This window comes from Propithecus coquereli, unplaced genomic scaffold (genome assembly GCF_000956105.1).
Source record: "Propithecus coquereli isolate 6110/MARCELLA unplaced genomic scaffold, Pcoq_1.0 Scaffold475, whole genome shotgun sequence".
NCBI classification, from domain to species: Eukaryota; Metazoa; Chordata; class Mammalia; order Primates; family Indriidae; genus Propithecus; species Propithecus coquereli.
In genome coordinates this window covers 669,894-686,050 of record NW_012150563.1, presented here as the reverse complement: position 1 = coordinate 686,050, position 16,157 = coordinate 669,894, and the positions used below count along the sequence as shown (strand labels likewise).

Genomic DNA, 16,157 nt, shown 5'->3' with positions numbered 1-16,157 from the left:
AAAAAAAAAAAAATTATGACAAAATCCAACATTGCTCTGATTGTTCCCCTTAAAGTAACAGACATTTTTGAACTTTTTCCCCAGTAAGCCACAGGCTCTTTTAGATCAATCTCTAACCATATTTTTCATAGAGCCAGTGTCCAATTGTGTGTTTTCTAGTGACCATAATCCATAAGCACTGAAAGAAGCATTTTTAACTGAAAGGATGTGTGTTGATACATCAGAACCACGCTGGTGGCTGGGCCCCACGCAGGCCAGACGTACAGAGCAAGCGTGCTAGGCCGGCCACGACTGTGCTCGTTGCCTTGCAGATCACCTCTTTCTGGAGAAGGCCATGCAGCTCGCCAAGAGGCACGCCAATGCGCTGTTCGACTACGCGGTGACCGGGGACGTGAAGATGCTGCTGGCCGTCCAGCGCCACCTCGCTTCGGCGCAGGATGAGAACGGGGACAGGTAAGTGAGGACTTCTGTGTGACGTGGGTCGTTTTAGGGTAGGAGAGAGAACAGCATTTTGTAAAGCGTACGGGCTGGGGATAGAAAGAGTTGTTCGAAGTTATCGGGTCTTGTAACTGGAACGCTCTCCCAGGGAAGACAGCACGTGAGAAAGGTTGAGTAGCACAATTTGCTTCTCCTGTCCCGCCGCTGTCCCCTGTGGGGCTCTAGAATAGTGATTTATAACTTAATAGATTTTACTAAGAAAAAGATGATGTTTTTGCATTTACCTTAGGAACTTTAGACACTAAATCTAAAAATGACCCTGACACGCTCATCTATAAGGACATCTCTCTGGGCGAGAAAACGAATATGCATGTAGGTAGTGGTACTTTTTGAAAATCTTTGCTTCATTTATTGAAATAGTATTTGGGGACTTGTTGAGTCCTACCAGATCCCTGGAGCGTGTTTATCCCGACTGCATATTTATAATGATAGTGTGCTCAAGAAAAAGCCCAATAAAGGCAGCAGCAACAAAATGATTGAGGCAACCGCCATTCTTTCCCAGTTACCGGTTTCTTCTCTGCTGCCTGTTAATGGTCACCAGTCTGTGACTGGTTCAGACTCTTGCGACCGTTCCAGCCCGTGCTGCATGGGAGTCTCGCATTCCAAACACCAGGCCTTCCATTCCTGCTATTTACTGAGATTATGTTCGCAAAGCCACCTGGCTTCTTTCTAAAACTGTTCTCTTTGTCCTTTCATTGAGACTTCTAAAATGAGCTCAAAAGCCTGTAAAAATAACAAGAGACAGAAGCCATCAGACTCAAGTCAAGTGTGCCTTATCCAAAACCTTCCCAAAATAGCGTCAACACTGAGAAATCCTCTTCTGCAGAAGAGCTCTCGAGTGCCATGTCTTAAACGTCAGTTTAAAAACTGAACCAAACGCTGTAGGAAAGTGCCAGCCTCGGGGTTTCAAGCAGAGGCCTTTGTTCCCGTTCCTCGCAGTGTCACCGAGGATGTGGTACGACCACTGGCCTTGGCGCACAGCATGTGAGGAACCTGCACGGCCGTGTTCGCGTGAGGCCACGAGCAGCAGAGTGTTTCTCAGGGTTAAATAATCCGGTTAGCATTCGGTAGCACATAACCCCAAGAAAAAGCACTTAGCCAAGACAGGTCAGCAGTGTTTTAAGCGATGTTTTTAGGGACCTGCTGAATTGTTGAGTCTAAGGGGAGACGAGCCCGTACAAGTTAGAAAGGGGACGCTGACGCCTGAAGGGGGCTGGTGGCCAGGGGTGCAAGGGCCGTGCGCTCCCATGGGTGTGTCGAGGGCAAAGCAGGGACGCGCGAGGACCCTGACCATACACAGACAGGCTGAGGAGGTCGCCGTCCTTATTAAAGCAGGAAATGAATACTTAGAATCCCCTTCTAGAACCCAACCACACTCACACAAGCTGGCTCAGAGAAACCAGAGAGGGGGGACGTGGGGAGACCACAGAGGAGTCCTCGTCAGAGTGTGGGCGGCGGGCAGCTTTTGGCCATTGCGGCTCAGACCTCCTGTTTTCACTGAGCTCGTCACATTCAGCTAATAGTTTGAATCCTGTGGCCATTAGTCATCACAGAAAATACAATAAAGAAAAAAAAAGGCAAAACCTGCTGGTATTGGGGAAATTCCCACAAGGGTGTGAGGATTTGAGGGGGAGGGGAATGTACTTCTGCCGTGAAATGCTGATCTGCACGTGGAAATTTTTAGGCGGTTTTTGAAGTGTGACCTTTTTCTTGGTATATGTGCATCACGTCTGTGTCAGACTTCGGGCCCTTTCCAGAAGTCTCCTTCCAGCATCACACTTCAAGAGGCAATGGTGACATCATCCATGTAAAAATATCTCTCAAGTAGTAAAGTCACGATTTAGGTTTTTAGGCCCTTCTGTGCCTAAAATAATCCCAAATAAAATGTACTTGCTATTGCTAAGAAAGAGGCCTGAAGAAAGCAGTACCCGGTAAAGTAGTGCAACCTCTGTGGAAAAGAATTTGGAGACACCTCAGAGAGCTAAAAATAGAAATACCATTCAATCCAGCAATAGCACTATTAGGCATCTACCCAAAAGAGCACAAAACATTCTACGATAAGGACATCTGCACCCGAATGTTCATGGCAGCACAATTCACTATTGCAAGGATGTGGAAACAACCCAAGTGCCCGTCAATCCATGAGTGGATTATTAAAATTTGGTATATGTTTACAATGGAATATTACTCAATCATAAGAAACGACAGTGATCTAGCACCTCTTATATTTTCCTGGATAGAGGCTGAGCCCGTTATCCAAAGTGGGGCACCACAAGAGCAGAAGAACGGGATCTGCTTGTACTCACCATCAGATTGGTACTAACTGATCAACACTAGGGTGATCACATGGCAGAAATACTCTCTAGGGATTGGGGAGATGGGGGGGATAAATCCACAACTAAAGGACACGGGGAGCACTGTAGGGAGGGAAGGGCATGCCTGTAACCCGCACTTGGGTGAGGCAAAGACATAAAGTGTAACCATAATGTTCGTACCCTCACAATACCCTGGAATAAAAAAAAAAAAAAGAAAAAAGAAAGCAGTACCTGGTATCTTCTGAGAAAAGCCAGCCTGTGCGTCCGGTCCCGGATGTCGCGCACCACGGGGTGCTCAGCGTGCCTGCGTCGGAGTCTGCCCGTGCACTGCAGTGGGCGTCCTGGGGTGTCCATCTGCAACTCTGCAGTGCGGGGCACTTGTGTCCCTTACTCAGGATCGTTTGAGGAATTCAGCGACGGCTTCGGAGTAAGACAGGCCTGGGCCGAATCCCAGCTTCGCCACTTAGTAACTGCATGACCTCGGTTGAGTCACATGACACCCGTAGGTCTGGTTCATCATCCAAAGAGTGAGGCGATGTTACCTGTCTGGAGGGTTGTCGTTGTGGTAAATGAGACAGTGCCTGCCAGGTGCTGAGCGCAGCCTGGTAAATGGGAGCTCCTGACAAATAGTAGCTGCTTTCATTATTATTGTTGAGTTGTTTCAAATTAGTTTTAATAGTAACTTTTTTAATAATTAAAAATATTATCTTCCTAGGAGTGATGTTTTGGCCCCTAGGTTTCTTCTGTCATTTTTATTTTCCTGCCCACACTGCATGCTAGGGCTGCAAAGCTGGCGGAGGCAGAGAGCTCGCCCCAGAGAAGGAGAAGGGCGCAGAGAAAACCGCGGTGGCGTAACCGCACAGTACGCTTGACAGGGTCGACTCCCTCAGTCTAGGAGGTTGAGAACGTGTTCTCCAGGGACGTTAGGGCTGAACTGGATCATTAAGGAAGGGGAAGGCATTGTCCAGGCGAAGACAAGGAGCAAAACCACTCCAGGCAGGGCGGGTGTTTGCTGGGTGCCGGGGCGATGGGGAATATGATTACTTTGTTTCTTCAGAAGTTTGCTTCAAGAATTTTCTTCCAATAGCTAAAAGCCTAACTCTATTTTTCCCTCTTGGGATCTTGGAAGATTTTTTAAAAGCCACCACACAGTATTTCGGAGGAGGGTGGCAGGGCTGGGCGAGGTAACTGAAATTTTTCTGAGCAATTTCCAGTGCCAGGCGTTCATTTTACACACATCGTCTATTTGTTAGGGAAAGTCAGGGAAAAGGTAAAGGAGAAAGCGCCTGAAACCATAGTACGGAGGTAGAATTGGGATTCGAACTTGGGCCCCTCTAGCGTGAAGTCCGGGCGCCTTCACATTTCAAAGGATCAGACGTAAATGCTTCCAGAGGTGCTGCACACCTAAGCAAGTACGGCAGCCTGGGGTAGGCAAGCCTCTGGAGAGAGCACCCACCTCACATTCCAGACGTTTTATAGGTTCAAACCATTTTAGAGTCAAATAAAACTCGCTACGAGAGCCAGATTCAGTGAGTAGGTCTAGTCATACCTTGTGTCTCTTTCTTTTTCGTTAACATTTTAGTTGATTATTGCCGCTGTATTTTCATTCCAGTGTCTTACACTTAGCAATCATCCACCTTCATGCTCAGCTGGTGAGGGATCTACTGGAAGTCACGTCTGGTTTGATTTCTGATGAAATTATCAACATGAGAAATGACCTGTACCAGGTAAGCAGAAATCTGAAGGAGTCAACTGGAAAAAAATCTTTAGTGTCTTTTTTTTGTACCCGTGGGTGCACGTTATTTTAAGTAATGTTAACAGCAGTAAAAATAAAACAAACCCTTTTGTAGGTAATATCTTAAAAGCTCATTAGTTGAGAATATTATTTGATAAATTAGGATCCTTTGACCTGTGAATATAGTGGCAATCAAGCCACGGTGAAATTCAGCAACCCGGAGGAAAGCAAACTTTAATCTGTAGAAATCAAAGAGTTGATACATTTTAGAGGGAGAACCTAGAGTAAAAACGTCACTTCTGTCAAGAAAAATAAAGTTGAAAAAAATTAAGTTTGAAAAGCCAATAATTGATAAGAATTTTGAAGTCTACTGAAACATACTTTGACAACATCCAGATTAAATGCCTGTCAAATAAAAGTGCTGGCATCAGAACGCAGAAAGGGGAAAAGGTTGCTGGAGGAGGAAAAGGTGTCTTTCAAAAACAGAAAGACAGCTCAAAGCGAGGAAAACGGGGAATACCGGAGTTTGCCCGAATCGGCTCACACAGGTATTAGGCAGCTAGAAAACAGCTTGCAGAGCCTGCTCCAGCGTCTTCAGACGTTGCGGAGAGAAGTCAGCTGGAGGCTCAGTGAGGCCACCTGCTGGGCAGGCTCGGGGGAGCCGGGAAGGATGGCGCTTGCCCGGGCAGAAGCAAAGCCTGGAGACCTCAGCGGCCTCTCCGGCTGAGGGACTGCACCGGCGCGGGCCGGGGTGGGGTCCACTGTCGGGGGCTCCTTCCTCTTCCCTCACTGCTTCCCCGCCCCACCGGTCCTCTGCGTGAATCTCCTGGCCTTGCCCCTTCTTAGCTTTCCGCCTTCCTCCCTCCCTGCACTTGACCCAGACGTCCTCCCAGTGCTCCTCAACTCAGACCTCTGACTCAGATACACCTGTCACTCCAGACATGTGGCCGGGATTGCCTGCAGTTATTTACTTGCTAAGGGTACCTGTTCCAGTTCTCAATTTTTAAAGCAAGTACTATGAATCGTTTTTATTTCCTCACTTGAAAGGAAACTTTTGAAAATTGTTTTAAAGGAAATCAATTTTTAATTTCCTTTAATAATAAAAATTAATTTCCTTTAATTTCAAAGGAAATTATTAAATTATTCATTTGCTCATTTTTATTTCCACACTTTAAAATGTGCTTTATAGTACATTTAAAGCAAAAGTACTGAAATGTTTCTGTGTAGCTCTTGATAGAGTTTTACCTGTGGACAGTAACAGGCTTTCTGATAGAGGGAAACAACCATTTCCCGTTCAGTGTGAGCCATCAGCCTCCTGCTTTGGCTGTTGTGCTTAATGTCAAAGTAAAAATAAAGTTAGAGACTTTTCACTGACTCATAATATAAAATAATTAGGATGAAGTCTGATTTTAGACTTATATCTAAAAAATACCTTTTCAAACTTTCATATCATTTGGGGGGGTTGTTGATATTTCGAAAATCATTCGGCCCATAAAGCTTGATTCTCTCAGACTTTTGGACTGACTGTTGCTTGCAGCCATCACAAGTATATGAATTAAACTAGGAATGGGACGTTGTAGCTTCTCGGTGCTCCTCTCGAAGACTGTTTAACTCCATTCTCCGTAGGTCAGATTAAAGGAATTACTTGTTTTTCTGTTTATAAATAGCATCTGCAAAGGACACAGCACAGCAGGATTAGCAACTGTGTGGTTTTTTTTAACACACTTCAACTCTTTACTGTATCGTTTGGTTACATACACTGAGACTCTCCAGTGTGCTAGAGACAAAAATCCTGAAGCCGCCACCATCGACGCTTCTGCCCCTCCCGATCTGGGGCTCTCAGAAAGATCCAGGTCCATTTCCCCACCCTGCTGCCACTCCCGTTAATGGGCAAGGACTCTAGGTCCCCAGTGTGCCTTCTCTGTCTCAAACATGCGCCTGGTGGCAATTTTGATTGAGAACTAGAAACTTGCGGATTTGAACTATTATCTGTTGTTAAGGTTCTCTGATAACTGCTCTTGATGGAAAATGATACAGTTCTCTAAGTAATTTGGATTATTTAGTAATTATTTTAAACATTCTCCCCAAATACCTTTCACTAATCTTAGTACATTTCTGTGACCATCTGTCATGATCAAATCCCTCTCCCCACCCACCCTCTAGAAACACACTCAAAATAGTCCAAGTGCAGAGAGTTAGGAGTTTTCTGAAAATATTCTCTTTAAACCTTTTTCTCCTCTCCCATTCTCCTTCCCCCAACATAGACAACCATTCCAATGTGTTTGGTATGGATTCTTTTGTGTATGTTCCCATAAAACATTATTGGGGGGGGGGTTTGCCTATATTTTTCTTTTATGTTTTTGAGTATTATAAACATACATTCATAGTTTTTAAAATGGTATAGAAACATATGCATTAGACAATTGCCCTCCCTAGATGTACAAGTTCCCTGGCCCAAATGTAACTATTGCATTTGTAGGTATTTTTCCAGGTATTGGCTACATATACACATGTAGTTGAAATACACAGACATTTTAGTATACTCTCACATACAGTCCACATTATGTTAAACATATTTCTCCTGCTTGCATTAACCTTTTTCTTTAATTTTTAAGTTGATATAATTATAGATTCATAGGAGGTTGCAAAAATGTACCAGGAAGTCCTAGGATATTTACTGGGAGAGAACTGGAGATTCCTTCACCCAGTTTCCCCCATGGTAACAGCATCCTGCATAATTATAGCACAGTATCAAAACCAGGAAATTGACATTGGTGCAATCCATAGGGCTTAATCAGATTTCACTAGTCTCGTATGCACTCATTTGTGTGTATCTATGTATTCTTTACGCATGTAATTTTTAAGTGCATTAGTGGCATTGTGCTGCCTGTCACTGTGTGTCTGCCTTTGCTATGTATAGGATCTATTCATGCAGTTATGTGTACTGCTAGTTTGTTTTTTCTCCTGCTGAAGAGAGTTCAATAGTGTGCCTCTTCTGCCTGTAATGTACTTGTTTCCCACTGGGCAACACTGCAGCGAGTGTCCTTACCCAGGTCCCCTTGCGGCTTTGTGTCAGAACCTCGCGCAGATACACGAATCCACGCAGCAGCTGCTGTGCTGGGCATCGGCCTGCCTGGCCGTGCAGGAGGTCTGCGTCAGGCTCGTGCCCACAGGCGCGGCACGAAGGTTCCTAGATCCCCACGTTGTATGATTGTCGAAGATACGATCCTGGGGCTTAAGATCTAGAAGGCTGGAGTATCCCAGAAAACTTTTGATTGGATTGTGGGAGAAAACTTTTTTTAAAAAAATCTCTCTTACTCACGATGAAAGATTTTGTGTGATATGAAAAAAATTAAATTAGAGCTATAGATAATTCCTAATTCCTGACTGGTATGCTATCTTATGATTTCAGATCCTCTTTTTTTACAATCTCATTCTCTTTCCTTTTCCCATCTCCCCAAATAGCGTTTCCAAAAACACAGATCAGTAAGCACTGCCTTTTTTGACTTAGTTATTGTTTGAGAGGAAGGCTCGTGGCAGCAGCAGGTAAAGTTTTGAGCACATCATTTAAGCCAGGGCGATAGTTCTAGAAAATAAAAGAAATAGGGAGAGTGATAATTTGGCAAAAAAGAAATTCCGATCTTGTTTCTGCTTTATTAAATAACCACTGGAATTGAGATTTAAACGACCTGCGTATCATTCATCCTGCCAGTTGTCATGTGCTGTGGTCACCTACGCCAGGCAGGATGTCGGTGGCCCACCCGCCGCTGCGGCTGCAGCCAGGAGCTGCTCCGCTGAAAGGGAAGCTATGGGCGGACCATCCCTAGACAGGCTGGATTTCCTGGTTAGACGCCTCTGAAATAGATTCGTGTAAAGATACATTGCTGTTCTCTGTCAGCGACCTCAGCTCTTTGGAAGTTACTTTCGTGGTTGTGTTTGTTTTGCTCATCTTTGAAAACACACAATTTTCAAAACATCGCATTTGTATTTGCTGTCAAACGGACTACTCAAATACCTGCCAGGTGTCAGCAGCTCGGCTTTTGTTCATCCGAGCCCCTTACTGAGATAGTTGTATTATCCTGGTTATGTCATTGAAAATCCTTTTATGAAATGAAATGAAAGTAGGAAAGTGATACTGTTTTCATGGAGCCAGTCCTTGGAATAGTATTTTTCAATGTAGTAAATTTATTTTCCGTGTCAATATAGGATCATGGCCCCTTTGTTAATTGGTTTCTGGTGAGTAGTTCGCTTAAACTTCTACAGTGAAACCATAGCCTTGATTTTTTTTTTTTTTTTTTGAGACAGAGTCTCACTCTTTTGCCTGGGCTAGAGTGAGTGCCATGGCGTCAGCCTAGCTCACAGCAACCTCAAACTCCTGGGCTCAAGCGATCCTCCTGCCTCAGGCTCCCAAGTAGCTGGGACTACAGGCATGCGCCACCATGCCCAGCTAATTTTTTCTATATATTTTTAGTTGTCCGATTAATTTCTTTCTAATTTTAGTAGAGACGGGGTCTTGCTCTTGCTCAGGTTGGTCTCGAACTCCTGAGCTCAAAACAATCCGCCCGCCTTGGCCTCCCAGAGAGCTAGGATTACAGGCGTGAGCCACTGCGCCCAGCCAGCCTTGATTTTTTTAACATGTGTAATTATCAGCTGAAGATAGATCCCTACTAGAAATTTAAGAAAGATAAGTTTACTACTAAATGAATTAAAAACTTAACAGTCAGCAGGCTGTGGTGAGAAACAAGAAAGCTGTTAAGAGTTGTAAATATAAAAATAATCCACCACAAAAAAATGGAAAGTATGCGAGGTGATGGATTTGCTAATGAGCCTGATTGAATCATTCCGCATTAGAAGCGTATATTAAAACACTCCATTTTACTGCATAAATACATACAATTATTATTTGTCAATTAAAAATAAATTAAATAATAAAATAATCGGATTATTCAATAGCTAAACGTTAGTTCAGTATACGTACTTGACGAGCATGCGGTGGGGAATCGGGAGTGACTCGTGTGCAAAGGTCAGCAGTTAATCTGGGACTGAGAAATAGCCCTGCACTCTGACCCCCGCCCGCTGCAGCGACAGCCACCAGGCCGTGGGTCGTAAGCGTTCACTGCCGCCCAGTTAATCTCCTGCCCCTCATCCACTCCCAGACGCCCTTGCACCTGGCAGTGGTCACCAAGCAGGAAGAAGTGGTGGAGGATTTGCTGAGGGCCGGGGCCGACCCGAGCCTTCTGGACCGCGTGGGCAACTCTGTCTTGCACCTGGCCGCCAAAGAAGGACATGACAAAATTCTCAGCGTCTTGCTCAGGCACGACAAGGCAGCACGACTTATCGACCACCCCAACGGGGAAGGTGAGAGGCAGTCCCACGTCACTGCTATGACCTTCTCTATCCACTTTCTAAACAACTACTAGGTATCTGATAATGTGTGTTATTCGATTTACCCCCAAAGTGCTTTCCTTCGTCTGCTGGAGCTCGTCATCTCTTGTGGGTGTTTCCGTTGCTCACCGTAGCTAGTTCCTTTACCGATGGTTTGGAATAGTTAGTTAGGAGGAGGAAAAAGCAGAGGCCTGAGCAAACACTGGTCTTGAAGTATGTAAAGCGTCATTTATTTAAAGAATACTTATTTACCCTTGGTGTCTCCTGAGATCATAACATTCTGCAGGTTTTAAAGGCAGAAAAATAGACTTACAGTGACTTTAACGCATATCTTGAGCGGAAACTCAGCACAAGAAGTGCTGAGTCCTGACAGCTCCCTTCCCTGGGATCCGTGGTTTGTCCCGTTTCCTTCAGCTTCCCCAGGGGCCATCTGTGAGCAGCCTCCTCCCCCCTCCCCCCCGTGACTGTCCCTGTGCTTGGCCGTAGGTCTGAGCGCCATCCACCTCGCCATGGAGGGCAACAGCCTGCCGTGCCTGCTGCTGCTGCTGGCCGCGGGGGCGGACGCCAACGCCCAGGAGAGGAAGTCCGGGCGCACGGCGCTGCACCTGGCCGTGGAGCAGGACAACGTCTCCTTGGCGGGCTGCCTGCTGCTGGAGGTGAAGGACGCACTTATTTGCCTTTGCGCTAAGTTCCCACGGAGGGTTGAGGGACACCTTCCCAAAGAGTGAAGTCAGTGGTAGCAGCTCCTCTCCCTGCAGTCAGCTCCGTGCCAGGCTTCACACAGCACCAGCGGGCCTTCCTCCCGCCCCCGCCCTGCGTCTCTAACTGGGATTTCTCCAGTGACAGAGCCAGCCCCAAGGGGCCCGAGGGGCCATGCACACAGCAGGAGGTGGGAGCAGAAGGGCGAGAGAACCTCCCACTAACCCTTTCCTCTGCGGGCCGGATTCTAGGGTGATGCCCACGTGGACAGTACCACCTATGATGGAACCACGCCCCTGCACATAGCGGCTGGGAGAGGGTCCACCAGGCTGGCAGCTCTTCTCAAAGCAGCAGGTACGGTGGCCTGGCGTGACTGATGGAGAAACGCCATCAGGAACGCAAACCCGGCTTCAGTAGGGCAGCCCTGTCGCCCTCTTCGAGCAGCAGACCTGTTGCTGGGAAGCATGGACCAGTGAGAATTACGTGGCCAATCGCACGTTAAGTGCTGCAAAGGCACTGTTTGGACGAGTAATCCTGGGCTTCACTGTGACAGTCAGGCCAGTTTTACTCTCTGATTCATCTGTTTGTGTTGGGTTCTCACTGTTTAGCTTGACTCCCATGGCCAGGGATCTTCTTAGAGGGTAATAATTCCTTATAGGATTCTGAGTGGTGCATTCTCAGATCACATCAGAAGTCCCCAGAAGAAAAAGATTATGTATTTTTGTTTTTTAAGAGACAGGGTGTTGCTCTGTTGCCCAGGCTGGAGTGCAGTGGCCTAATCACAGCTCACTGCAGCCTCCAACTCCTGGGCTCGGGCGACCTCCTGCCTCAGCCCCTCAAGTAGCTGGGACTACTTGGTTAATTTTTGTTGTCGTTGTTACTTTTTGAAGAGACAGGGTCTCGCTATGTTGCCCAAGTTGGTCTTAAACTCCGGGCCTCAAGCAATCCTTCCTGCCTTGGCTTAAGGAAAAGATTATTGGTATAAGAAATAATTTAAAGACTTCCTTTTGAAAATAGGTCTCTTAGAAGTCGAAGTAGTAGGAAAAAGCAAATGAACCATGTATTGAGTCCGGTCATGTGCAAGGCACTGAAAATTGCTAGCATTTTTGACCTTGCTACATACCAGGCACTGTGCTAGGCATACTTTACATGCACTGTCGCATTTAATCTCTTCTAATTCCCAGTACCGCTTTGGGACAAGTGCCATTATTATTATTCTCATCTTACAGTCAAGGAAACCGACTAGAGAGACCACCTGGTCCAACTCCAGGGTCCCCGTAAGTGGCAGAGCTATGACTCACACCTTGGCAGTCTAAACTTCCAGACCTTATTCTCTCTACTGTGTTTCTCTCCCCTGCTTTGCTCATGGGTTTGCAGATGCTAATCCTTTTAATTCTCTAGTTCTGCGAAGTATAGAAAATTACTCCTTCTCATCTTTGACTTTCCAATACCTTACATGTTTAGGACCTCAAAAAATGCTTAATGAATTGGTATCTCAAGCCTACCCTGACATATCTTATTTACTTCAAAGGTTATTTGAAAATTTAGAAGATAAATGCTTTATAAATTCAAGAAAACAGAGCAGGTTAAAGTATCATCTTAAAAGTATAGGAACTTTTTCTTCGGAGACACCATGCTTTTCTGACAAGCAAAATCACATCCAAATAAGCAGTAGCCTTTTCCTTTCTCCTTTGTCAAATGGAACTTTTTCTTGAACAAGAGACTCCATTTGCAGCGTGTGTGGATAGTTTTGGAAGTCACTGGTTATAATTAAGAAATGCCTTCAGACAAGAAGCTATAACCCTTTCAAAAATGCTTTCTCTTGAATTCTCAGAATTCCATGAAAGGAGTAGCAGGTAACAGTTTCTCTGAGCTGTGAAGGAATCAACTCAGATGAAAAACCTGCCTGGGCTCACAGTCGTGAAAAAGGTCACGTGAGGAACAGATACAGCGAGGCCCCTCTAGTCTTCGCTCCTGTAAATTATTCATCTCAATTTCGCCATTGTTTTCATGGTCGGGTTACAATTACTGCCTCACAGATCAGGCTAGGACTTGGAGAGTAAAAATCAAGACATACGTGAAGATTCTTCTTTGGCTGTGATCAGCACTGTCCTGTTACCGAAGTTGGCCCAAATCTAATATTCTTCCAGCAAGATAAAAACAGGTTCCTCCTCCCAAAAAGGTCTGCTGGGCTTACTACTGCTCATCAGACATCAACCTAGACACTGTCATAAAGAATCTCTAAGCCTTTGGGAAATAAGTTTAGCTTTAACACTTGAGTTACTTTTGGTGGCTTTTTTTCCCTGAAGCTAAAAAATAAACTAGATTTCCCGAGATTCATTAGCCCCAAATTTTTCAATAACATGCTAGCGGAGCGTTTTTTATTGTTGTTGTTGTTGTTGTTATTGTTTGTTTGTTTTGGGTTTTTTTTTTTTTTTGATGATTTTTATTTAAGGATCAGGGCCCTGGCGTTGCTGTACCCAGGAATAAAACTGACCATTCTGTCATTAGGCACCAAGCATGCTTTGCTCTTTTGAGCATGCGAGAAAAGAGGCTGAGCGATACGCATTGGCAGGCATAAATGTAACCGTTTAGGAACTCGATCCAGAGGGTACGCCCTAGTGTCTGTAAGCTGCTGTCGTTAGTCCTCAGATTAAAGACGCGTCATTCAGCTGAGAACCGTCCCGTAGAGTTAAATCTGAAAGTCGGTGTTTGGAGTCTCTTGTTTTCAGCAGTATCTTTGGCTCTATAGGATATCATAAGACACCTTTACAGTCAGAGTAAATTAAAACCTAAAAAGAAGTTCTCTGGATATTTCAGTGGAAACATGTTCTATGCATTAAAAATTATCCAGCTGCCCCTAGCAGCTACTGTGCTTTGGAGATCTGACCCGAGGCAGGTGGAAGCTGACAGGTCTGGGCTTACCTACTGCTGGGTGACCTGACTTCACAGGAGCAGACCCCCTGGTGGAGAACTTTGAGCCTCTCTACGACCTGGATGACTCTTGGGAAAGTGCGGGCGAGGATGAGGGCGTCGTGCCCGGGACCACACCTCTGGACATGGCCGCCAGCTGGCAGGTGCGTGCCGCCCAGTCTGCCCCGTGGCTGCTCTGAGGGAGCCCAGGGCCCAGGACGTGCGGACAGATGCTCTCCCTGGTGCTTCGTTCCCCAAAGAACACACCTTTTATTTTGAAGAAAGTCTGCTTGTCAGGAGCCATATTTATCCTGAAAAACCCCTATCCGTGAAAGATCTAGGTCAGCCGGGTTCTGAGCGCAGAAGTGTGTGCCTCACCAGATCGGAGTCGAGATGTGAGACAGGGTTAGAAAAAACATAAAACTCACACCAAAGTTTACCCATTCCGAACTCACACCAGAGTTGTACCGTATTGGTTTCTGAAGTTAAGGCAAATGTTATTGTTTGCTTAGAACTTAGGAACGTGATTTCCGAATGTGAAAATAAACTAGGACTCCTTCTGAGAATTTCAGTAAATAAAAGCAGTGTAAACAGATGTGAGCCTTCCTCAGAACCCACTGAACCGAGACCTGAAGTGAAAAGCAGCCACCAGGGAAGAGAGCCGAGGGGGGCGGTGGGCGGCACGCGGGGTCTCCAGCATGACAGAGCGGCTGTTTGCGGGGGCGAGAGCTGCTCCGCTTCTAGCAGCTTCTCCTCCGCCTCCCTGCAGCCCAGGTGTGCTGAGCTGGGCGACCCTGGCAGAGGCCGCGTGGTCCTCAGCTCCTAGCACCTCATCTCCCCAGAAGGCCTGGCCGCAGAGCAGAGAAAGACAGCCCAGTGCGGTGGCTCTGCGCTGTCCTCGCCCGGGTCGGCCCGCAGCCAGGGGACTGCAGAGCACACCCGAAGGGCCTCCATAGCTACGGAGGTTTTTTTCTTTTAACTTAAGACATTTCTGGACTCTCAGTTAAAATGTAGATGGTGCCAGAAGGTTAACACCAAGCCTTGTGGACACACACACGTCTCGGCTTGAGCAGGCTCATGAAATTCACTCTCACAAGCCTTTTACTAGGACGAGGGGACAGCCAGGGGACACAGCTTCCCAGCTCTGAATAAGCTCCGCCCGAGCCTTGGGTCCCTGACCAGGAGCTGGCTGACTGGGCGGCCTGGACTGCCTTGTCCCGCAGGAAGGCTGTCACTCTTAATGTCTGCGTGGTTGGCTGGGGACTCGCACCCCCGCGCACGGTTTCTGCAGCGGCGCCCGCAGCTGCTCCCGCCTCGCAGGGCGCCCTGTGCCTGGGGACGGTCCTGCCGCCTCCTGTGGTCCCTCTGTCTTTGAGCTGCGGGGCCTTCCTAAGGAGGACGTGCCGAGTTCTTTATCGTAAGACTCCCCTCGTGGCCCCTTCAGTGTATAACGTGTTCCCGTGTTTTCTTCCCAACAGGTGTTTGACATATTGAATGGGAAACCGTACGAGCCAGAGTTTACACCTGACGATCTGCTCGCACAAGGTGGGTCGTGGCGGAACCAGGTTCTCTTGAGCGCCGTTATCCTCACGCTGTCATTTAGAGGAGGACAGGGAGGGCCAGTGTGACCCGGGTCCACTGTGCAAGGCGTAGTTCTTGTTTCAGAATCTAAAGACCTGGGAGAAGATCCAGTTTTAACCTGCTGTGGACACGCACTGCTGGGACGCAGCCGAGCTTCCGCCACCTGCCAAGCGGGTGGCTCGGCTGCTTCCGCCGGGAGTGGCAGGGCAGGCGAGGTGGCGGTGACGGTCCCCCCAGAGCGTCTCCGGTAGGTTGAGATAACCGTGTCCCTTCTTCATTGCCTTCAGGAGACATGAAACAGCTGGCCGAAGACGCAAAGCTGCAGCTCTACAAGTTGCTAGAAATTCCCGATCCAAACAAAAACTGGGCCACTCTGGCACAGAAACTAGGACTGGGGATACTTCATAACGCCTTCCGGCTCAGTCCCGCTCCGTCTAAAACGCTCATGGACAACTATGAGGTAACGCATCGCCTGGCGTATTTAGCAATTTTCATTCGACTCCCCTCTGTTCACATCACCGCCCAGGACAGAGTCGCGTTCTCTGTCCCTTCGCTCTGAGGAAGCAAGGCAGTCCGTGCCCGAGGCCGGGGGGGTGACCCCGGCCCAGGTGGAAGCCCGTTTTCCTGAGAATACTGTTTTCACATGCCTGGGGAGTTTCCATTTTCAAATACTTGGAGACTTCCTGTAAAAATGCTACGTCGAGGGTCGGGGTTTTCACAGAACTTTAACCCCCGTGAGCAGAGGATGGACTGAAATCAACATGCGCATCTCCCGGCGCCCGGGAACGCGCCTGGATCACGCACCGGGCATCGCACGCGTGTTCGGTGCGGCGACTCCTCGGGGAGCCCACCCCGCGGATGCCACGAGGGGGGGAGTTACTTGCTGTTGGAAATTTCGCGGTTAGCTGCTATCGCCCTGTGGGTTTCAGAGCTCCGGCTTACGCAGGGAGACGGTGTAGACGCCACTCCAGGCGGGTTCCACAGCCCCAGCACTTCTCTCTCTGTCTCTCTCTCTCTGTCTCTCTCTCTCT

General features: G+C 47.3%; 1 protein-coding gene across 2 annotated transcripts in view; it reads left to right on the top strand.

Annotated features, from left to right (window-relative positions):
* NFKB1 (nuclear factor of kappa light polypeptide gene enhancer in B-cells 1) overlaps nucleotides 1-16,157 on the top strand; it is a 94,263-nt gene that overhangs the window by 72,205 nt on the left and 5,901 nt on the right. For both annotated transcript variants that reach the window (XM_012655379.1, XM_012655381.1), the window contains exons 14-21: nucleotides 312-453; nucleotides 4,426-4,540; nucleotides 9,705-9,906; nucleotides 10,420-10,589; nucleotides 10,884-10,986; nucleotides 13,585-13,709; nucleotides 15,024-15,090; nucleotides 15,414-15,586. In XM_012655379.1, coding sequence (XP_012510833.1) covers nucleotides 312-453; nucleotides 4,426-4,540; nucleotides 9,705-9,906; nucleotides 10,420-10,589; nucleotides 10,884-10,986; nucleotides 13,585-13,709; nucleotides 15,024-15,090; nucleotides 15,414-15,586 — 1,097 coding nt within the window. The remainder of the gene's footprint in view (nucleotides 1-311; nucleotides 454-4,425; nucleotides 4,541-9,704; nucleotides 9,907-10,419; nucleotides 10,590-10,883; nucleotides 10,987-13,584; nucleotides 13,710-15,023; nucleotides 15,091-15,413; nucleotides 15,587-16,157) is intronic.